Source organism: Sapajus apella, unplaced genomic scaffold, assembly GCF_009761245.1.
Source record: "Sapajus apella isolate SASKATOON/1434 unplaced genomic scaffold, GSC_monkey_1.0 scaffold761, whole genome shotgun sequence".
In the NCBI taxonomy this organism is placed as follows: Eukaryota; Metazoa; Chordata; class Mammalia; order Primates; family Cebidae; genus Sapajus; species Sapajus apella.
In genome coordinates this window covers 3,932-26,528 of record NW_022437687.1, presented here as the reverse complement: position 1 = coordinate 26,528, position 22,597 = coordinate 3,932, and the positions used below count along the sequence as shown (strand labels likewise).

Below are 22,597 nucleotides of genomic sequence, written 5' to 3'. Positions count from 1 at the left end.
TCGTGGCAGATACTGTGCAACATACATTATTTCATTTTATTTGAACAGCCGCATTGAAGGAGGAAAAGATGGTGTTGCCCCTTTTTTCAGGTGAGAAAGTATTTTGAGGTGAAGCTCAGGATGAGGTCATAGAACTGAAGAGTTAATCTTAAGATTATAGACTGAGATTCTACTTGACACACCACACCTCTTTTCAGCTGTTTGTAGGAAAATGCCCTGCTTTCCTTAGGGTAATTAATAATTGCAGAATTTTGTGTATTTTACTGTTATAAAGTAAATGTAAGTCTATTTCAGAAGAGTATTCAGATTTCAATCATCATAATTTTAGAAATGCAATAGAAGGCATGTTTTGCCAAGTATTGTAGCTAGATAGATTACTTAAAATTTTTTTTAAAAGACTTTAATTGAATCTTTCATATTTTCACTTTTTTTTTTTTTGAGATGGAGTCTTGCTGTGTTGCCCAGGCTGGAGTGCAGTGGCGAGATCTCTGCTTACTGCAACCTCTGCCTCCCAGGTTCAAGCGATTCTCCTGCCTCAGCCTCCCGAGTAGCTGGGATTACAGTATTTTCACTTTATTTAGGAGCAAAGTGCTGAATACAATTGTAAAAATTAACATGAACTCACAGGCTTAGGAGCCAAGAGAGAATTTAAGTTAGGTGGAGCCTAAAAGAAATAAGGCCCTAAAAAGTAATGGAGAGGAAGTATTGCCAATAGCATCATTTCTCTACCATACATCTCACTGCCGTTGCACTCACTGGGAAGTGTGCCCGTGAACGTGTCTCATTATGAGAGGCTCAGAATTTCCCATCAGGTCCTTTGGCCCTTTTAACAAAATTAACTTATCTAAAATGTGGACTGAGAAAAGTCTTTTAAGTTTAGGACATGTCACTTGAAAAGATACCCCCATCTGATAAGGTTTCCCCTATCTGATAAGGTTTTTACTAGTCTGAAGTTGTTTAGATCTGGGAACTAATCCTGTCACTGCTGTAGGCTTGTTTGACCTGACTCTCCATTTGAATGCTAGGTCCTCTTATTGTGATTTTCCTTCCTAACTAAAATGCAAATGCAAATATAATTGGATGTTTGAATCCTAGATTCAGATTATAGCCTTTTATCAGGTTGATGACATATCCTGCTATTAACCTTCTCCATTGCACATTATTAGCATTTAATAAATATTGGCTAACAGTGCTGGGTTTAAGGAGGGCTTGTTGAAATATTCACTAGCATTTCAGTAGTGATCTTTTAAAAAATGCTTCCGGAAGGATTTATGGATTTCTAGCCAATTTTTAGCTTCCCCCACCCTCATTCCTTATCAGTTCATTAGGAATTTGACTATTTTGTTTAGAGCCCTTTCCTAATCATTTTGTAGAGGATGTAACGATGAAGAGTGGGGTTTGAGTTGGGCCTTTAAGAGTGGGGGCCGGGCGCGGTGGCTCAAGCCTGTAATGCCAGCACTTTGGGAGGCCGAGGTGGGTGGATCATGAGGTCAAGAGATCGAGACCATCCTGGTCAACATGGTGAAACCCCGTCTCTACTAAAAATACAAAAAATTAGCTGGGCATGGTAGTGCATGCCTGTAATCCCAGCTACTCAGGAGGCTGAGGCAGGAGAATTGCCTGAACCCAGGAGGCGGAGGTTGCGGTGAGCTGAGATCGCGCCATTGCACTCCAGCCTGGGTAACATGAGTGAAACTCCGTCTCAAAAAAAAAAAAAAAGAGTGGGTGTGATTTTGAAATGCAGATAATTGGAGCAAGTGACAGCTTGAGCTGTGGAATGTAATCCTGGAAATATACTTAGATGGCAAACTGTAGAGGACTCCAAAGGCAAAACGAAGCTTGTGTATTTTTGCAATGGAGGAAACATCTTTTTATTTATTTATTTATTTTTTTGAGAAGGAGTCCCACTCTGTCTCCCAGGCTGGAGTGCAGTGGAACGATCTCGGCTCACTGCAACCTCTGCCTCTCGGGTTCAAGCGATTCTCCTGCCTCAGCTTCCTGAGTAGCTGGGACTACAGGTGCCTGCCACCACGCCCGGCTAATTTTTTTTGTATTTTTGTAGAGATGGGGTTTTGCCACGTTGGCCAAGCTGGTCTCAAACTCCTGACCTCAGGTGATTGGCCCACCTCCGACTCCCAAAGTGCTGGGATTACAGGTGTGAGCCACTCTACCTGGTCTTTTTTTTGAAAAGGCAGTCATACATGGTCAATTTTGAAATTTTGCGGGAAGACAGATGAACTCTAGTTTGAATGAAGGAAGAAGAACTGGAGGGAGAATAAATTAGGAAAGCATAACCACCTAGACGTGCAGTGATAAAGTGGCAATGGAAGGTGACAGGTGGAGGTAAGGAGCTTTGCATAGACAGAAATAGTAATGGACCCTTGTGGGAAGAGTGTTGGAAAGACTTTTAATCATGGCAATTATGAGTAGAAGCAAAGGATGATGAGACCTTAAAGGGTAAGAGCCCAAGAAAGGTGGGATTTGGATTTGGAGGGATTTCTGAGATAGAACGAGGCTTGCTGGTTGATTGGCTATGGGCATAGCTGTTCATTCTGAGGCTTCTAGATTGGGAGCCTGGGAAGGTGGTGGTGCCATTATCGAAGTAAAGGAATACTGTCAGGCAGAGCAGATTTGTCTGGGAGAAATATCCTGGTTTGGGTTCGTTAAATTTGTAATGCCTGTAGGCCATTCAGGTTATATCCAGAAGCCATCTTAAAATTTCTAAGAGGGGATCAGGAACTGGAGATGAAAATTTGTGTAAATGGTACTTAAAATCTTGAGTGGATGAGCACAGATTTTTTTTTTTTTTTTTTTGAGACGGAGTTTCGCTCTCGTTACCCAGACTGGAGTGCAATGGCGTGGTCTCGGCTCACCGCAGCCTCCGCCTCCTGGGTTCAGGCAATTCTCCTGCCTCAACCTCCTGAGTAGCTGGGATTACAGGCACGCGCCACCATGCCCAGCTGATTTTTTGTATTTTTAGTAGAGATGGGGTTTCACCATGTTGACCAGGATGGTCTCGATCTCTTGACCTTGTGATCCACTCGCCTCGGCCCACCAAAGTGCTGGGATTACAGGCGTGAGCCACCGCGCCCGGCCCAAGCACAGATTCTTATTTGGGTCATTGGTTAGGTGAAATTGCCATCATATGTTTTATATGTTTATCATTTTGGTAAAAAAAAATACATAGCATTTGATAGATTTTCAATGGAGTCCGTTATCCCAGAAACATTAAGAACTACTGAGGTAGAACCAGAAGGACCAACCAGGTAACTGACAAAGGAAGAGGAAGTTGATGACTGGTGAGATACATAAGAGAACGGTGTTGACAGGGAGAAATGAGAGAAGAGATTGAAACACTCTTGCTGTGATTGGTCATCTTCCGACTAAGATAGCAAGATAGCAAGTGTCTATTTCGGATAAGTTAAGTTTGAAATATTGTTTCTGAATGCAACAAGAGAGCTCATAGGGTCATCTCCACAGAGATACTAATTGACGCCTTGAGATTGGATAAGATAAGGTATCTGAGAACTAAGCCAAATGATTGCCTGCCTTTACTGTGTCAATAAAGGGCAACTTGTGGAAGAGGACAGAGGAAATGTGGTCAGAGACCAGAGAACTGGGAGTGCACATTCTCAAAGGAGGCAAGGGAGATGGTACTCATTAGGGATTGGCACTGAATACCGTAGAAGGGAAACAATGCAGTGAGAAGCTATTGTATTTATTGACTTTCTGCTTTTTTTTTTTTTTTTTTTTTTTTTTTTGGAGACAGTCTCCTTCTGTAGCCCAGGCTGGAGCGATCTCAGCTCACTGCAACCTCTGCCTCCTGGGTTCAAGTGATTCTCTTGCCTCAGCCTCTGGAGTAGCAGGGATTACAGGTGTGCGCCACCATACCCAGCTAATTTTTGTGTTTTTTTTTTTTTTTTTTTTTGAGACGGAGTTTCACTCATGTTACCCAGGCTGGAGGGCAATGGCGCGATCTCGGCTCACCGCAACCTCCGCCTCCTGGGTTCAGGCAATTCTCCTGCCTCAGCTTCCTGAGTAGCTGGGATTACAGGCACGCACCACCATGCCCAGCTAATTTTTTGTATTTTTAGTAGAGACGGGGTTTCACCACGTTGACCAGGATGGTCTCGATCTCTTGACCTCGTGATCCACCCGCCTCGGCCTCCCAAAGTGCTGGGATTACAGGCTTGAGCCACCGCGCCCAGCCAATTTTTGTGTTTTTAACAGAGACTGTGTTTCACCACGTTGGCCAGGCTGGTCTCAAACTCCTGACCTCAGGTGATCTGCCGGCCTCAGCCTCCCAAAGTGCTGGCATTACAGGCATGAGCCACCGCGCCTGGCCTTTTTACCCCAGTTTTGTATTGTCAATTTCCCATGCACTCAGCAAAAAAGAGCTGACCCTAGCTTCCTGAAGGTATGTGTTCAGGTTTTTTGATGACCAGAGGCTGAGAACACTCTGAATCCTCAAGTAGAACAGGATCTGTCAGAACACTGTTAGGAGATCATTCTTCACAGAGCAGCTAACTTTACATGGGATTTCCAGCCTGGAAGAGTGTTTGGCTCTGGTTTAGTCAGCTGAGGCCCAAGGTGGGGTCATTTTTTAAATAAAGCCAAATATCTCATCAGATCTGAGGGGCAAGGGTGGGAGTGGTCAAAAGAGGTCTCTCATTGATTTCTGACTTGTCAGGTTAAAGTTCTTGGTGCTGTTTTCCCTGCCATTCTCCAGGGAATCATTCTGTTTTTTTTTTTTCTTTTTTTTTTTTGAGACGGAATCTCACACTCTGTCGCCTAGGCTGGAGTGCAGTGGCACACTCTTGGCTCACTGCAACCTCCGCCTCCCAAGTAGCTGGGATTATAGGTGCACGCCATCACACTTGGCTAATTTTTGTATTTTTAAGTAGAGATGGGCTTTCACCATGTTGGTCAGGCTGGTCTTGATCCCCTGACCTTGTGATCCACCCGCCTCAGCCTCCCGAAGTGCTGGGATTACAGATGTGAGCTACTACACTGGGCTACTCTCCCCGTTTTTACAGGTGAGGAAAATGAAATTCAAGTTGAATAACTTGCCAGTCACAAGTAAGGGGTCACATGATTGTGTCATGAAGATTATAAAGGCAGTATAGGTGAGGTGCTGAGCACTTTGTACCTAGTTAATGCTCTAACTGTTGTTACTCCTTTGAAGCAAACAGTGTTGACGAGATGTGAATCCTGCTTTGCCTCAGGCTCCATGTAAAGCAGAATGTGCAGAAGTACAAGTATTTGGCTTGGTGGTCAGATGACTTTACAGTGGTATGGAAGTGATACACATTCAGCAGAAACCTTACTTCGAGTACCCACGGAAACATTCTGTTTTTTATTTTCAGTATAGTATTTAATACATGACAGTGGGCTTTGCGTTAGATGGTTTTGCCCAACCGTAGGCTAATGTAAGAGTTCTGAACATGTTTAAGGTAGGCTGAGCTAAGCTGTGATGTTTGGTAGGTTAGGCGTTTTTTTTTTTTTTTTGAGACGGAGTTCCGCTCTTGTTACCCAGGCTGGAGTGCAATGGCGCGATCTCGGCTCACCGCAACCTCCGCCTCCCGGGTTCAGGCAATTCTCCTGCCTCAGCCTCCTGAGTCGCTGGGACTACAGGCACACGCCACCATGCCCAGCTAATTTTTTTTTGTATTTTTAGTAGAGACGGGGTTTCACCATGTTGACCAGGATGGTCTCGATCTCTTGACCTCGTGATCCACCCGCCTCGGCCTCCCACAGTGCTGGGATTACAGGCTTGAGCCACCGCGCCCGGCGGTTAGGCGTATTAAATGCATTTTCAGCTATGCTGGGCGCAGGACTCATGCCTATCTATAATCCCAGCTCTTTGGGAGGCCAACGCGTGAGAAGTCCTTGAGCTTAGGAGTTTGAGACCTATCTAGGCAACATATTGAGACCTCGACTGTACTAAAGGTAATTAAAAAAAATTAGTTAGGTGTGGTAGTACATGCCTATAATCCCAGCTACTTGGGAGCCTGGAGGCTGAGGATCACTTGAACCTGGGTGGTTGCGGCTACAGTGAGCCGTTGTTGTGCCGCTGCTTTCCAGCCTGGCAACAGGGCCAGAACCTGTTATCAAAACAACACATTTCATCTTACAAGGTTTTCAGTGTACGTTGGGTTTATCAGGATGTAACCCCATATAGTAAGTCAAGGGACATCTATATGTAGTTAGAATAGGGACAGTCAAGTGTTCCATGCATAATGCATATCTTCATGAGGCAACATCACGGAAACCTGAGTTTAGGGATATTCTACAAAATAACTTACCTGTAAACCTCAAAAAAGTCAAGACCTTGGAACCAAGAAAACACTGAGTAAATGTTCCACACTAAAGAAGTGTAAAGAGACATGGCAACTCCATGTGGTTCATGATTCTGAGTCGGTGTGATTGGCAGAACTGGTAGAATGAGGTCTGAAGATTAGATTGTAGTTGTATATCTGTGTTAATGATTTTATTTTATTTTACTCTATTTTGTTTTATTTATTTATTTATTTTTGAGATGGAGCCTTACTCTGTTGCCCAGGCTGGAGTGCAGTGGTGCGATCTTGGCTCATTGCAACCTCCATTTCCCAGGTTCAAGTAACTCTCCTGCCCCAGCCTCCCAAGTAGCTGGGACGAAAGGCACCCACCACCATGTCTGGCTAATTTTTGTATTTTTAATAGAGATGAGATTTCACCATATTGACCAGGCTGGTCTCCAACCCCTGACCTTGTGATGTGCCCGCCTCGGCTTCCCAAAGTGCTGGGATTACAGGCAGGCGCCACTGCATCTGTCCTAATGATTTTATTTTTTATCTTCTTTTTTTTTTTTTTTTTTTTGTATTTTCTTTTCTTTTTTTTATTTTTCTTTTTTGTTACAAACCCTTGTGTCGATGGCTGACTGCTCTACTGTGTACAAAACCCTGACCCAGAAATGGGTTGTCTATGAATGGTTTAGCACCAGGTCCCCCATGAATGTGTGTTGCGTGATGGGCAAAAGGGTGACCGCCTTTCTACTGCGCCAAGATTTCCAGCATGAGGGGCTTTCCATATCTGGTCCTGGTGGGCTGTGGTATGAGTGGAAGGGGACCAGCTATCCGAGGCCAACCGAGGCTCCACAGGTAACTGCTCTATTGTCTCGCCTGGATGGGATTCTGACTTCGAGGCCTTTGGTCAACATCTCACAGATGAGTATTTTGATGGTTGCGTTTTGATTGTGTGGGAGAATGGTCTTGTTTTGCTTGTAGAAAATAGTCACTAAAGTATTGGGGGATAATGAGAAATATTGGCAAACTTGCTCTTACATGCTTCAGAGACTACAAGTTTGATAAGCTAGACTTAGAACTTTTTTATGGGTTGAGATATAGTTCCTTTTCTCTAAAGAGTCGTTGGTGAGTCTCTTTCAGAACGGTACTTGAGTGAGGATGTGTTGAAATTTGTGGGAAGCTGTGAAAGGCAGCTTTTAGCCTACCGCAAGAAGACTGGCCTGGAAGGCAAGTGACTGAGTCTTGCTCCCTGCTTCCGATGACATGTCGCATGAGCTTGTGCTGGTCACTCTGCTTCTGCAGATTTTTGTTTTTCGTATCCTTAGTGTTAAGGGATTGGGATGGCCTCTAGGGTCCCTTCCAGCTGTGATATTGTCACCGCCGTCAGGAACATTATGTGAAATGAGTATGTATGCATATATATGAAGAAGATTTATGTGTGACTCATTTGTTTCTCAGTTACTAGAGCTGTCTTTAGTGTAATTTACCTCAGAAATCTCTGGATAATAATTTTGAGATAAAATAAAATGGAAAAAACTTGAGGTTAAAAACTAGAAAACTAGCAAGTTGATTTACTTCAACATTAAAACCCCATAATTAAACCCTTGAGGAAAATGACTATTTCGTTTTTTTTTTTTTTTTGCTCTGCAAGTAAGTTGGAACTTCGTAATACTGACAGTAGTCATTTACTTCATGAATTAGATTATCCATGTGTGTTTGAAGAAATTTTTACCTAGTGACTGGAATGAATGTTAATGATGCTATTTTTGCATTGGAAAAAAAAGATGTAATGAAAAATGTCGAGTTTGAGAGAGAGAGAAATACTTAAATAGAACTGATTTAAAAGCACTTCTGAAAAAGAAATAACTTGGCACAATCTTTATATGAAAGAAAAGACTTTACTGCACAGCTAAAGAAAATAAAGCAAAAACAATACATTGCCCCAGTTAATACTTAAGTTCACTGAGCAACACAAGGCAGGCTAGCAGAGTAGAGTAGTATCTTTGCCTCACCTTGGCCACAGGGATTTATCTTGTTATTAACCAAGTTCAGTGTACTGTTATTTAGCTTTTTCTTTTTCTTTTTTTTTTTTTTTGAGATGGAGTTTCGCTCTTGTTGCCCAGGCTGGAGTGCAATGGCACAATCTTGGCTCACTGCAACCTCTGCCTCCTGCGTTCCAGCGATTCTCCTGCCTCAGCCTCCCGACTAGCTGGGATTACAGGTTTGTGCCATCACGCCTAGCTAAGTTTTTGTATTTTTAGTAGAGATGGGGTTTCACTGTGTAGGCCAGGCTGCTCTTGAACTCCTGACCTCAGACGATCCACTCACCTAGGCCTCCCAAAGTGCTGGGATTACAGATGTGAGCCACCACGCCTGGCCTATTTAGCTTTTTCAGTAAAGATGTGAAAATGTTTCTTTTTGGGGTTTGTTTCAAATTTTCTTTACCTTTTCAATTAAGCAATCCTGAACCTGTCCTCAAATAAATTTACGTTTTCCTCACTAAATCAACGTTGTTTCTGTTCTATGGTTGAAGCAAATACTTTATATATATAAAAAAAAAATCAGTGTAGACTTTCCCACAAGTTAATTATTACTGCAGGGCTATATAGGCATATAAAAATATTAGATATTTTGTTTCAGACCAGTGAAAAAACAGTTGGTAGTAATGCTAGATTAAGACTTGCCAGAATGTTCATCCCCTTTAGTGAACCATTCCGCCTGTGATAACATTTTGTAATGTTTTCAGGCATCCTTTCAGGACAGCCCTGATCACTTATCATTCAAAGCGATGATAAAAGTCACAATCTTTTGGTGTGTTGTAAATTCTTTCTTTTGTCCAAAGGAAGCTAGAAAGAAAAGATACTTGTGACTCTCTGTCCACTGGGACACAACTGCTAGAAAGAGCTCTCATTGCCACCAAGGCAGTGTAAGAGTTTATAGTAACATTAGTTACTGTTTCCAGTTATCCCAGCAGGGCAGAATTCAGCGTTCAAAAACTAGTCAATGTTTGTCTGGCATCATAGAATTTAATGCTTACCTGTAAAAATGTGAATTGGAAAATATTTTAGCCTTATGTGGTGTGTGACGTTAGCAGGGAAGTCTTTAATGTTTTCACATGAAGTCAGATTCTGGCTTTGGATTGAGGTGTATTTTGTTTACTTAAGGCAGTATTCATCACTTTGTTGTTGTTTTTTTTGTTTGTTTGTTTTGAGATGGAGTTTCGCTCTTGGTGCCCAGACTGGAGTGCAGTGGCATGATCTTGGTTCACCGCAGCCTCTGCCTCCTGGGTCCAAGTGATTCTCCTGCCTTGGCTTCCCAAGTAGCTGGGACTACAGGCGTACGCCACCACGCCCGGCTAATTTTTGTATGTTTAGGAGAGACAGAGTTTTACCATGTTGTTCAGGCTGGTCTCGAACTCCTGACCTCAGGTGATCTACCCACCTTGGCCTCCCAAAGTGCTGGGATTACAGGTGTGAATCACCGTGCCCGGTTCTGTTTTTGGTTTTTTTTTTTTTTTTTTTTTGAGACGGAATTTCGCTCTTGTTACCCAGGCTGGAGTGCAATGGCGCGATATCGGCTCACCGCAACCTCCGCCTCCTGGGTTCAGGCAATTCTCCTGCCTCAGCCTCCCGAGTAGCCGGGACTACAGGCACGCGCCACTGTGCCCAGCTAATTTTTTGTATTTTTAGTAGAGACGGGGTTTCACCATGTTGACCAGGATGGCCTTGATCTCTTGACCTTGTGATCCTCCCCCCTTGGCCTCCCAAAGTGCTGGGATTACAGGCTTGAGCCACCGCGCCCGGCCTGTTTTTGGTTATTTTTAACATAAATGGATGAACTTTGTCAAATGTCTTTTTTGCGTCCATGAAGATTATATGATTTTGTCATATTAACATGTTAATATGAGGATCGTGTCAGTAGATTTCCTTGTATGGAACCTGCCTCATACTTGGAATAAACTGTGCTTGTTCATTTGTATTCTCTTTTTGTAATGTGCTGTTGGATTCTATTTGCTAATATTCAAAGATTTTGGGTTGATATTCATAAGTAATATTCATCTGTTGTATCTTTTGTGCAGGCTTTGTCAGGTTTGGGATTAATCAGTACATTTGCTTCATATAATCATTGTGGAAGTTTTTTTTTTTTTTTCCTTTACTGTGTTCTGAAATAGCATTAGGACTACCTTATCTTTTTTTTAAAAGACAGAGTCTCACTCTGTTGCCCAGGCAGGAGTGCAGTGGCACAATCTCAGCTCTCTGCAACCCCTATCTCCCAGGTTCAGGTGATTTTCCTGCCTCAGCGTCCCAGGTAGCTGTAACTACAGGCAAGTGCCACCACGCGTAGCTAATTTTTGTATTCTTAGTAGAGATGGGGTTTTGCCATGTTGGCCAGGCTGTTCTTGAACTCCTGACTTCAGGTGATCTACCCACCTTGACCTCCCAAAGTGCTAGGATTATAGGTGTGAGCCATTTTTACAGTCAAAGATAAGGACTACCTTATCTTTAAATGGTAGAATTTTCCTATGAAACTATTTTCCTGGTATTTTTTTTTTGGTTTTCCTTAGACTGGTTTCTGCCACCACTGTTGTCCCCCTCCAGATTGCTCTCTGCAACTACTGCCATGACTACTATTTCCTTAAGCACTTAATATCTGGTAAGCACCTCTACACATGGTAATTAATGACTGTTATGTGTTTTGTTGTTTTGATACAAAGTCTCACTGTTGTCCAGGCTGGAGTGCAATAATGGCACCATCTATGCTCATTTGAAGCCAACCTCCACCTCCTGGGTTCAAGCGATTCTCTGCTTCAGCCTCCTGAGTAGTTGGGATTATAGGTGCCCACCACCACGCTTGATTAATTTTTGTGTTTTTAGTAGAGATGGGGTTTCACCATGTTGGCCAGGCTGGTCTCTGACTCCTGATCTCAAGTGATCCGCCCACCTGTACCTCCCAAAGTACTGTTTTTCTCTCTCTCCTTTTTTTTTTTTTTTCCATTGTGACGTGGTCTCTGTCACCCAGGCTTTAGTGCAGTGATGCGACCACGGCTACGTGTGTTTATTCTTAAACAATATAATATTTAATATTTCCTTGTTTTGAATTTCATGGAAGTGAAATCATACTGTATGTATTCTTCAACTAGCTCTTTTCATTTATCATGTTTTTGAGCGTAATTTGCTTTCATTGCTTTGTATATTATTGTATAAATATATGATAATTTATCCATTCTAGTATTAATGAACATTTGGGTTGTTTGTTGTTATTACAGTGTTCTGCAAGTAATGTTGTACGTTTCTCCTGATACGCAATAGTTTCACAGATCTTTAGACAGATCCCCAGTAGTAGAATTGCTGGATGGTGGGGCAGATGCACATTCTCTGGGTAATACCATGTTGTTTTCCTAAGTTGTTTCCCAGTAAAGTTTTAGGTATTATTCTTGCACATCACGCGATAAATTGATTCCTTGATACTTTATGTTTGTTGTTGCTGTTCTAAGTGATATCCGTAGATGGTTTATAGAAATGCATTTAACTCTTGTAAATTGACGAATTGCTGGAATAAGAGATGTCCAGCAACATGTTTTAAAGTTTTTTTAGGACAAACATGTCATCTGAAAATCATGAGAATTTTTTTTTTTTTTTTCTAACTTAGGTATATTTTGTCTTGCTCTCTCCGCTGGAAACAGGGTCTTCCTTAGACTGGTCTCAAACTCCTGGGCTCAAGTGATCATGCCACGTCAGCCTCCAGAATAGCTGGGATTACAGGCATGTGCCACAGCACCTGACTTCATAAAGCTTTTTTTGTCAACTTTTTTGAACTTAAAAAAAAAAATCCTGAATGTTTGAATTTCCCCAGATACTTTTTAATTGCATCTATGGAAATTTTCTTATTTTTCTTCTTTAATCTAAGTTTCTTATTATCCTAATAGATTTTCTAATATTGAACCAATTGTGCATTCCTAGGATTAAACCCAACTTGTTACCTCTTCACTTTCTCCACATGAACCCATGGAATCCAGCATATATGGATCCATGGAAATCAGACCATCAGTGAGTAAACAGAGGCAGTGATTGGGAGCTGCAGAGACTAGCTGGGCTCTCAAGTCTCTTTCTTATCTCTTTTAATCTTATTTTGAAATATCCATTTAAACGTATGTAAGATGTAAGTACTGTTTATGGCCAGGCACGCTGGCACATGCCTGTAATCCCAGCACTTCAGAAGGCCAAGGCGGGCAGATCACTTGAGGTCAGGAGTTTTGCAAGACCACCCTGGCCAGCGTCGTGAAATCTTGTCTGTACTAAAAATACTAAACTTAGCTGGGCATGGTGGTGCACGCCTGGTCATGGTGGAGTATCATTCTTACATATTGCTGGATTTGGTTTGCTAATAAATAATACGGTTTTTCTGGTTTGGTATGAAAATTAGACTATCCTTACGAAATGAATTAGGAGGTGTTTCTTTTCCTATCTTCTCTTTTTATTTCTGTAAAATTAGAACGATCCCTTAAAAGTTTGGTAGAACTTGCCTGTGCAAGTCTGGACCCGGGTGGTTTTTTGGTTTTCGTATGTGTTTGGTTTTTTTGTTAAGAACATGTTAAGCTGGTTCAAAATTCTTTTAAAAATGGTTATATGACTACATGTACCTTAGAAATGCCTTCTCAAATCTCCTTCAAGAGTTGAGTATGGGCCGGGCGCGGTGGCTCAAGCCTATAATCCCAGCACTTTGGGAGGCCGAGGCGGGTGGATCACGAGGTCAAGAGATCGAGACCATCCTGGTCAACATGGTGAAACCCCGTCTCTACTAAAACTACAAAAAGTTAGCTGGGCATGGTGGCACGTGCCTGTAATCCCAGCTACTCAGGAGGCTGAGGCAGGAGAATTGCCTGAACCCAGGAGGCGGAGGTTGCGGTGAGCCGAGATCGCGCCATTGCACTCCAGCCTGGGTAACAAGAGCGAAACTCCGTCTCAAAAAAAAAGAGTTGAGTACATGTCTTAATTTTGTGATAATTGTTCTTTTCAGACTCTTCTCTCTTCTTATTCTTTACTTTTATTGAAGTATTATATCCATGCGAGTGTTCCTTTTTTGTATTCCTTCTTGGTAATTATACTTTTCTTGGCATTTATTCATCTCACTTATTTCTACAGTTACTGGAGTATTGTATTTTCTTATCTCTTTTAATCTTATTTTGAAATATCCATTTAAATGTATGTAAGGTATAAGTACTGTTTATGGCCAGGCACGGTGGCTCATGCCTGTAATCCCAGCGCTTCGGAAGGCCAAGGCGGGCAGATCACTTGAGGTCAGGAGTTCAAGACCATCCTGGCCAACATGGTGAAATCTTGTCTGTACTAAAAATACTAAAATTAGCTGAGCATGGTGGTGCACGCCCGTAATCCCAGCTACTCCAGAGGCTGAGGCATGAGAATCACTTGAACCCAGGAGGCAGAGGCTGCAGTGAACTGAGATCATGCCTCTCTGCACTCTACTAGAATGAGACTGTGTCTCCAAAAAAAAAAAAAAAAAAGTATTGTTTATAGAATAAGTTAAATTGCAAAGTAGAGCATTGCTAGTACCTTGGAAATGCCTTCTCAAATCTCCTTCAAGAGTTGACTATGTGTCTTAATTTTGAGATAATTGTTTTCAGACTCTTCTCTCTTCATTTATTGAAGTATAATATGCATAAAGAAAAGTGGCCAGGTACGGTGGATCACACCTGTAATTCAAACACTTTAGGAGACTGAGGTGGGAGGATCACTTGAGTCTAGGAGTTCAAGACCAGCCTGGGCTGATTATACACGTGAGCCACCTTGCCCTGCTGGGTATATACTTAGGAGCGGAATGGCTGTGTCACGGTCTGTGCATAGGTTCCACTTTAGTGGATGTTCCCAAACAGTTTTCCAAAGTGTAAAATATTTCTGTTAGCAGTGTGTTAGAGTTCAGACCAGTGTATATTCTCAGTGACAGTTGGTATCATTTTTAGCTTCTGTAGTGGCCATGAGGTGGGATGTATTGTCAATTTTGTTTGCATTTCTTCGATGATTTTCTTATTGTTTTCAAACAACTACTTTATTCCTGCCTTAATTTCATTATTTACCCAGTAGTGATTCAGGAGCAAGTCATTCCATTTTTGTTCAGTTGTATGGTTTTGAGTGAGTTTCTTAATCCTGAGTGGTAATTTGATTGTATAGTGGTCTGAGAGACTTTTTCTTATAATTTCCATTCTTGTGCATTTGCTGAGTGTTTTACTTCCAATTATGTGGTCTATTTTAGAATATGTGCTATGTGGCACTGAGAAGAATGTATATTCTCTTAATTTGTGGTGGAGAGTTTTATAAATATCTAATTAGGTCCACGTGGTCCAGAGCTGAGTATATGTCCTCTCTTATTTCCTTGAGCAGTGGTTTGTAGTTCTCCTTGAAGAGGTCCTCATGTCTCTTGTAAGTTGTATTCCTAGGTATTTTATTATCTTTGTAGGAATTGGCAATGGGAGTTCACTCATGATTTGGCTCTCTGCTTGTCTATTGCCAGTATATCAGAATGCTTGTGATTTTTGCACACTGAATTCATATCCTGAGACTTTGCTGAAGTTGCTTATCAGCTTAAGGAGGTTTAGGAATGAGATGATGAGGTTTTCTAAGAATGGGATATCCTTGTTAATTTTCTGTCTCATTGATCTGTATAATATTGATAGTGGGGTGCTAATGTCTTCCACTATTATTGTCTGGGAATCTAAGCCTCTTTATAGGTCTCTAAGAAGTTGGTTTTTGAATCTGAATGCTCCTGTATTGGATACATATGTACTTAGCATAGTCAGTTCTTTTTGTTGCATTGATTCCTTCACTATTATGTAATGCTATTCTTTGTATTTTTTTAATCTTGGTTGGTTTATAGTTATAAACTATGTTGGTTTATAGTTTGTTTGTTTTATCAGAGACGAAGATTGCAACCCCTGCTTTCTTTTGCTTTGCATTAGCTTGGTCAATATTTCACCATTGTTTTATTTTGAGCCTATGTGTGTCTTTGCACAAGAGATGTGTCTCCTGAATACAGTACACCAAAGGGTCTTGACTCTATCCATTTGTCAGTCTATGTTTTTAATTGGAGGCATTTAGCCTATTTAAATGTAAAATGAATATTATGTGTGAATTTGTTTCTGTCATGATGCTAGCTGGTTATTTTTCCCATTAGTTGATACAGTATTTTCATAGTGTTACTGGGTTTTCCATTTTGGTGTGTTTTTGCCGTGGCTGGCACCAGTTTTTTCTTTCCATATTTAGTGCTTTCTTCAGGAGCTCTTGTAAGGCAGGACTGGTGGTGACAAAAATCCCTTAGCATGTGCTTATCTGTATAGGATTTTACTTCTCCTTCACTTATGAAGCTGAGTTGGGCTAGATATGAAATTCTGGTTTGAAAATTCTTTTCTTTAAAAATGTTGAATATTAGCTCCGAGTCTCTCTGGCTGGTAGGTTTTCTGCAGAAACATTCACTGTTACACTTATGGGCTACTCATTGTAGATAAACTGATCTTTCTCTCTGGCTGCCCTTAACTTTTCTCCTTCATTTAAAACTTGGAGAATGTGACGACTGTGTGTCTTGGGGTTTCTCTTCTCGGGAAGTATCTTAGTGGTGTTCTCTCTGTTTCCTGAATTTGAATGTTGTCCTGTCTTGCTGAGTTGGGGAAATTATCCTGGATAATATTCTGATGTGTGTTTTCCAACTTGGTTGCATTCTCCTCGTCACTTTCAGGTACACCAGTCAATCGTAAGTTTGGTCTTTTCATATAGTCTGATATTTCTTGGAGGCTTTGTTTATTTCTTTTCCTTCTTTTTTCTCTTATCTTGTCTTCACACCTATTTCAGTAAGTTTATCTTCAATCTCTGATACGCTTTCTTCCACTTGATTAATTTGGCTATTGATACCTGTGTATTCTTTACAAAGTTTTTGTGCTGTGTTTTTCAGCTCCATCAGGTCATTTACGTTCCTTTCTAAACTGATTATTCCAATTAGCAGTTCCTATTAACTCTTATCAAGGCTGTTAGCTTCCCTGCATTGGGTTAGAACATGCCTCCTTAGCTCAGAAAAGTATGTTATTTTGGTAAGCATTTTATGGTTTTTCTATATATGAGATTATGCTGTCTGAAAACAGAGATTATTTTACTTTTTCATTTCTAATTTCTGTTCTCTTTATTTATTCTTCTTGGCTAACTGTTCTGACTAGGTCTTTCCATACTATTTGGAAAAGAAGTGGTAAAAGTGTGCATCCTTGCTTTGTTGCTGAAATTACAGAAAATATCTTCAGTTCTTCAGATTGCTTATCATGTTAACTGAGGGAGTTTCATAAATGGGCTCTACTCTGTTAAGGTAGTTTCCTTTTAGTTATAATTTATTGAGTGTTTTTGTCATGAAAGGGTGTGGGATTTTGTGAAATAATTTTTCTGTAGGCACAGTCTTACTGCTATGCATCTGGAAGAGCCAATCTCGTCTACACCCACCCATACCTCTGCCACTATATGCGTTGTTTAGAGAGAAAGGAAAGCCTTGTGTCCTTCAGAGGACAGGGGCCACTCTGCCAGAACCACAGCAGTGGTCACCTGTGTGAGAGGTTGGGGAGCAGAAGAGGCCCTCATGGATACACCTGTGGACTCTGCTTGAATCCATAGCAGCTGTTACTGCTCTATAGATGTGGACTGGGATGATGCTCCCCTACCACCCTCGACTCAGACATAGGCAAGGGTTCATGGACAAAGGGGAATAGACCAGGATCAGAGGCAATAAGGTAAGAGGACTAGGCTCAGGCTCCTGTGGATAATATGGGATGACAGTTACAGGAACTTACCCCATTTTTTCCAGAGTTTGTGTCTGTGTTGATGAGTCTTTCTATTTTTAAATTTTTTTTTGATGAGTCTTTCAAGAAAGCCACTTTTTTCTCTCACTCTGACCACCTCCAGCTGATAACCCCTCTTTTAGGTTGATTAGATTTGGATGGCCCCAGAGTTTCCATTAATGATTTTTTTTTTTTTTTTTTTTTTTTTTTAGACCCGGTGTTTTTTTTTTTTCTCCCCCTGGTGCGCAATGGCGCGATCTCGGCTCACCCCAACCTCCGCCTCCCAGGTTCAAGCAATTCTCCTGCCTCAGCCTCCCAAGTAGCTGGGACTACAGGCATGCGCCACCATGCCCAGCTAATTTTTGTATTTTTAGTAGAGACGGGGTTTCACCATGTTGACCAGGATGGTCTCAATCTCTTGACCTCATGATCCACCCGCCTCAGCCTCCCAAAGTGCTGGGATTACAAGTGTGAGCCACCGCGCCCGGCCAATGAATTTTAATTTAAAGAAACAGGTGTGGAATCATTGCTTCTTCCAAATCAGCCCTATTTCCTTGTCTCCCATGCCTTAAAGGATCTCAGTCCTGACGGTCACATGAGCACATTTTCCAAGAGGGGTGAAGAAGGCCAGGCTAGCTGCATCCAGTTTCCTGTGAGAATGCAGCTGCTGAGCCCAGTGAACGGTGAGTTTATGACACAGGGTCACATCAGGGGCTGGCTTCTTAGCTACGGTCACCTGCAGACCCCCCAGAGATAAGCCCACAGCATCCAGTGCTGTCCTAGGCCCAGACACACTGAGTCTTTCGGTTACCCTCTGCCTTTCTGTATTTCTTCCACTCCAAAAGAGACCTCTGTGAGCGCGCTTGTGAATGTGCATCTGTACTTACTGCTGTGCACAGAACTCCTGAATCATGACATACATGCCTGCTCCACTCTGCCATTGGTAGTAAAGTCCTGGGATCTTGAACCTGCTGAAGGAGTTCCCTGAACAGACACCAGAGCAGGGAGCCCAACTTGATGAAGGGGAACCCACCAGGAATGAAGGGCTGTGCCCAGAGCTGCCTGTTTCTTCCCCACTCAAGAGTATGGCCCATTTCCAGGCTCCAAATTTCTCTCCTGGAAGCCGTGTGCACTAAGACTTGGTGTCTCCTCTGCTCTCAGCTCACCACCCTCCTGCGTCAAATGAACCTGAAGCTGGTGTCTCACTGGACATAGGCAGAGCCAGGCTGAGCTCTTTTGTCTCTCACATGCTACTTATGCATTCCAGTCTGAACCCCTTCTGCGTGGGGACTGAGGGGCCTCATGCATGTGGTTGTGACAGAACATGAGATTCCTTGTCCAGAGCTCAGACTGAAGCAACCCCTGGGGAAGTCCTAAATCTGCAGATTGAAGAATAATAGAAAGAATAATTAGGGAAGTGGGTAGGCATCATTCCCTGGGAATTACATCACATGCATTTAGTGCAAACTAATGTGCTTACTTGAGAGTACCTGTGTTAAAGAAGCTCCATCTTTGTGGTTAAGCCCCTAGACCCACATCAGTAAGGGAGGCTGGACCCAGCTTTGCCGCTTCCAGGTTGTGACACTGTAAGGTTGCCACATACAGTAAGGGGCACCCAGTTATGTTTATATTTAAATAAACAATATTGTCTTGGAGATAGAGATGCTGTCTTTTTCTTTTTTGACTCAGAGTCTCACTCTGTTACCCCATCTGGAGTGCAGTGGCCCACTCTCAGCTCACTGCAACCTCTGCCTCTTGGGCACAAGTGATTGTCATGCATCAATCTTTTGAGAAACTGGAATTACAGGAATATGCCATGAGGCCCAGATAATTTTTGTAGTTTTAGGATATGGGAAGGTGCACTACGTTGGTCAGACGTGTCTCAAACTCCTGGCCTTAAGCAATGCAACAGCCTCAGCCTCCCAAAGTGCAGGGATGAAGGTGTGAGCCACCGCACCTAGCCTACATATTGATTCTTAATCATTGTTTTACTATGGTTAAATTTCACTGACCTCTAGTGTTTATATTGATAAATTAGAACCCTACCTTCAGGCCACAAACACTTCCTCTCCAATCAGGGCCCATTGCCTGAAAAGCAATAGTAGAGTTTCTGTCAGGATCAAATGAAGTCACAGTCTCAGGAATTAAAAAGTTGTTTGTCAATAGTAAGGTTGTACATGTACTAAAGGAAGCATAATGTGGTTGCCAAAGAGACGCAGACAGACCCCCATGTTTCTACATACAGACCCTGGCTGGGAGGGAACATAAATATCAGCATCCTCAGTCACTTCTGCTGAGGGAAACCAACAGTCCAGGAGACAGGATGTAAGAGGGGAAGGCGCTTTTCATAGTTCTCGTGTGGCATCTTCTTTTTGTATTACCCATTCAAAATCAGGAGACTAAAACAAAATTGTCCAGCACTGGTTAGAGGTGAGTCAGTATTAGCATAAGATGCAGGCAGGGCTGCGCATCACTGGAGAGAGAAGATGAACTGCCTGCAGGGCTCAATACTGTTAGAATCCCCAGAAAATGTATTGATTTTTTTTAAGTTAAAAAAAAAGGAATATAATCTGTCCTAGATGATGTATATGTGTCTATACAAACGTAAAAATAGTCATAAAAGACAAAATGACCCAGAAACCCTCAAAAGTACTAATGAGCCCTTTGTGGGATGAGATGCAATTCAGCAACAACAGGGAGAATCTCAGAAGTGTGCAGAGTGAAAGAAGCCTGAACAAACGGGAAGATAATGTTTGATAACGCTAAGATTCCCCAAAATGAAAACCAAGCAGTAGTGATAGAGAAAGATCTGTGGCTTCCCGGGAGGGATTGGGGGGAGAGAAGGAGATGGCAAAGGGTGAGGAGGGGCTGCTGGGGTTGGACACAGGTTGCATAGCTGGCGGTGGTGATGTTTTCAAGGATCCAGATAGATCTGAAAATGGGGGTCACAGTATAATGTAAATATTGGTGGTTTATTATATGTACATTATTCCTTCTTGGAAAGAATTTTATTAAAGAGAATAGGCTGAGGAGAAAAGAAGCAAAGGGAGTCACCCTGAGGAGAAGGGAGAGAAAGCCACCAGTCTGGGGACGTCTAGAAATCAGGAAATGAGCATTATGGAGACACACGTTCTGTATAAGAGGTGGGTCTGAGGTGACACAGCTAGAACAGCAGCCTCATCCCGGGACTTCAGTGCAGACACCATGTCCCAAGGTACAGGGAACAGAACGTTTTGTTTCCTGGAGGCCCTGTTCCTAGGAAGGAGGTGCTGTGTCTGATTCTCAGAACACAAGAAAAGAGAAGCTGCTACTCCCATCGGGGCCCTGGATGCCCTGGACCATGGGGGAAGCAGCAGCAGCAAAAGCCACAGGCCACGACTGAGCAGCAGCTGTTGAGCGCTCACCCTCCTGGCAGAGGAGAAAGGGGGTTCTTCACTCACTTCCCCCTGGGCCTGGAGCACTGTGGGAGCATCCAGGTTGCTCTCATACGACTGGCAATAATAATCAGCCTCATCTGCAGACTGGAGTCCATTGATGGCCAGGGAGGCTGAGGTCCTGGACTTGGAGCCAGAGAATCGGTCAGAAATCCCTGAGGGTCGCTCATTATTACCATAAATGAGAAGTTTGGGGGCCGTTCCTGGGATCTGCTCATACCGTTGCACAGTATACCTTCCGATGTTGGAGCTGCTTCCAGAACAGGAGATGGTGACACTGTGCCCAGGGTTCCCAGACTCTGAGGGTGGCTGAGTCAGCACAGACTGGGCCCAGCATCCTGGAAGTGGGAGACACACAGGCATCATCATTCTGGGTTTAGAGACGAGGAGAAAGCAAGAATCCATAGACTTCCCAGGGCCCCTCCGCTGGGCCCCATCCAGTCACCTGTGCAGTGAGCCAGGACAGTGAGGAGGAGAGGAGCCCAGGCCATGCTGGAGATTGTCCTGAGTGTTGCCTTCTGTGCCACAGCTGAAGCAGAGCTTCCCCAAATGTCTCCCTGCCCCTCTTCATATCTGAGATTCGGAGTGTCCATCCATGCAAATCAGATTCCCCAGCTTTCTAATCCTACCCTGGGCCCTAGGTAGGATTAGAAAGCTGGGGAATCCTATGCCTGAGGATGTCAGGGGGTGGCAGGGGTGGGGCATTGTGGTCCTAAGGGGTGGGGAGGACCCAGCTGTGAGTCCTGAGAAGAGGACACCAGGCTGGGCATGTGGCTGGTTCTGCTCTAATCACCCCCAGTCTTCTCAGGAATGGTTCTCAAGCGCCTCCTGGTGTCCAGACCAAAAGAAACCATTTACAAGGTGACCAGAATCTCTCAGAGACACCGCTGACTTCCGTTCTGTTCTCTGTCCCCTCTCTAGGTAATGCCAGGTGGTGCCTGTATCCTGTCCCTGTGACCCCAGGGCTGTCCTCACACTTTACTGGGCTCCTCAGGGGTGAATCTGTCCATGGTGCTCTCACCGTTTATTGTAGAGGACTCAGGTGGTGACTACACACCATCATCATAGGTCAGAATCAAACCCAGAGCAGGGACTGACCTTCATGAATTCATTTCCCGACATCAGGACTTCTCCTGTCATGTGGTTCCTCCCTGGTGGCCAGAGCTGTCCTTCCTCTGTGATCCTGCAGCACTGAGTTGAAAGGGAGCTCTTTCCTCTACGATGCCCAGCGCACATTCCCAGTTGGTTATTCTGGTAAAGCTGTGTCCTCTACTGCCCCAGAATTGCGGTCAGTCTCTAGGTTCTGTGTCCAGGCTGAGCAGTGTCTCACATAGAGGAGAAGGTTGCCCACGGTCCCCTCCCTGCCCGTGAATGCTCTTTCTTGTGGATGCCGTATCACCTCTGAGAGTGAGGGCAGAGAGACGAGCAGGTCCACAGCTACCTCTCAGTTCAGCCCCATCCTGGGATCAGTAGAATGTACCCCATGTCATAAGAGGTAGGTCTTTGTTAAATAGTTATTGAGCATATATCTTTTGCTGGGCATAGAGCTCAGTGTTGGAAATACCATGTTGATTTAGAAAGCCTAATCCTTACCTTTTGCAGTTGATCCTAATAAAAACAAAGGCATCAGAGGGGCACCTGAGTCCTCTTCCATTTCCTTAATCCCTGGGTCGGAGACCAGAGAGGCCCTGCTGCACTCCAGGGTCCAGGAAGAGATGATTTGGTGGAATCAGAGGAAGAAAGAGGAAAAGACTATAGGACAACCAGGGGAATATCAGCCTGAACTGAACATCCCTGGGTTCAGGTGAAGATGTAGGGAAGTCCACAAAGTAGACACAGATGCGTAACATAATATAAATAACAGGATCTAGAAGAAGTGGACTCCCTGGAGGAAGGGTTTGTGATTTACAAAGACGCACTTACAGGGCAAGTCCTCAGGAATCCAAGAAGATGTACTTTTGTTCCCCAAGTCCAGGAGCTTGTTTACTGGTTTGGCCTTATCTGCTGGGGCTACTGGAAAGGAAGGCAGGGAGGAGCCACGTGTGAGTGGGGAGAGG

At 43.2% G+C, this 22,597-nt stretch overlaps 1 protein-coding gene across 1 annotated transcript; it reads right to left on the bottom strand.

Moving 5' to 3' along the window:
* Positions 1–20,057: 20,057 nt before the first annotated feature.
* On the bottom strand, positions 20,058–21,143 carry LOC116546313. The gene is made up of 2 exons (XM_032272621.1): positions 20,986–21,143; positions 20,058–20,878 (listed from the first exon to the last, which is right to left on the bottom strand). The coding sequence occupies exons 1-2, from the start codon at positions 21,131–21,133 to the stop codon at positions 20,208–20,210; spliced, it is 819 nt and encodes a 272-aa protein (XP_032128512.1). The 5' UTR covers positions 21,134–21,143; the 3' UTR covers positions 20,058–20,207.
* Between the last annotated feature and the right edge of the window lie 1,454 nt (positions 21,144–22,597).

Coding starts and splice junctions, on each gene's coding strand:
- LOC116546313 (XM_032272621.1), bottom strand. CDS start 21,133: ATGGACACTCCGAATCTCAGATATGAAGAGGGGCAGGGAGACATTTGG. Junction 20,879..20,985: donor TGTCCTGGCTCACTGCACAG/GTGACTGGATGG, acceptor TCCCACTTCCAG/GATGCTGGGCCCAGTCTGTG.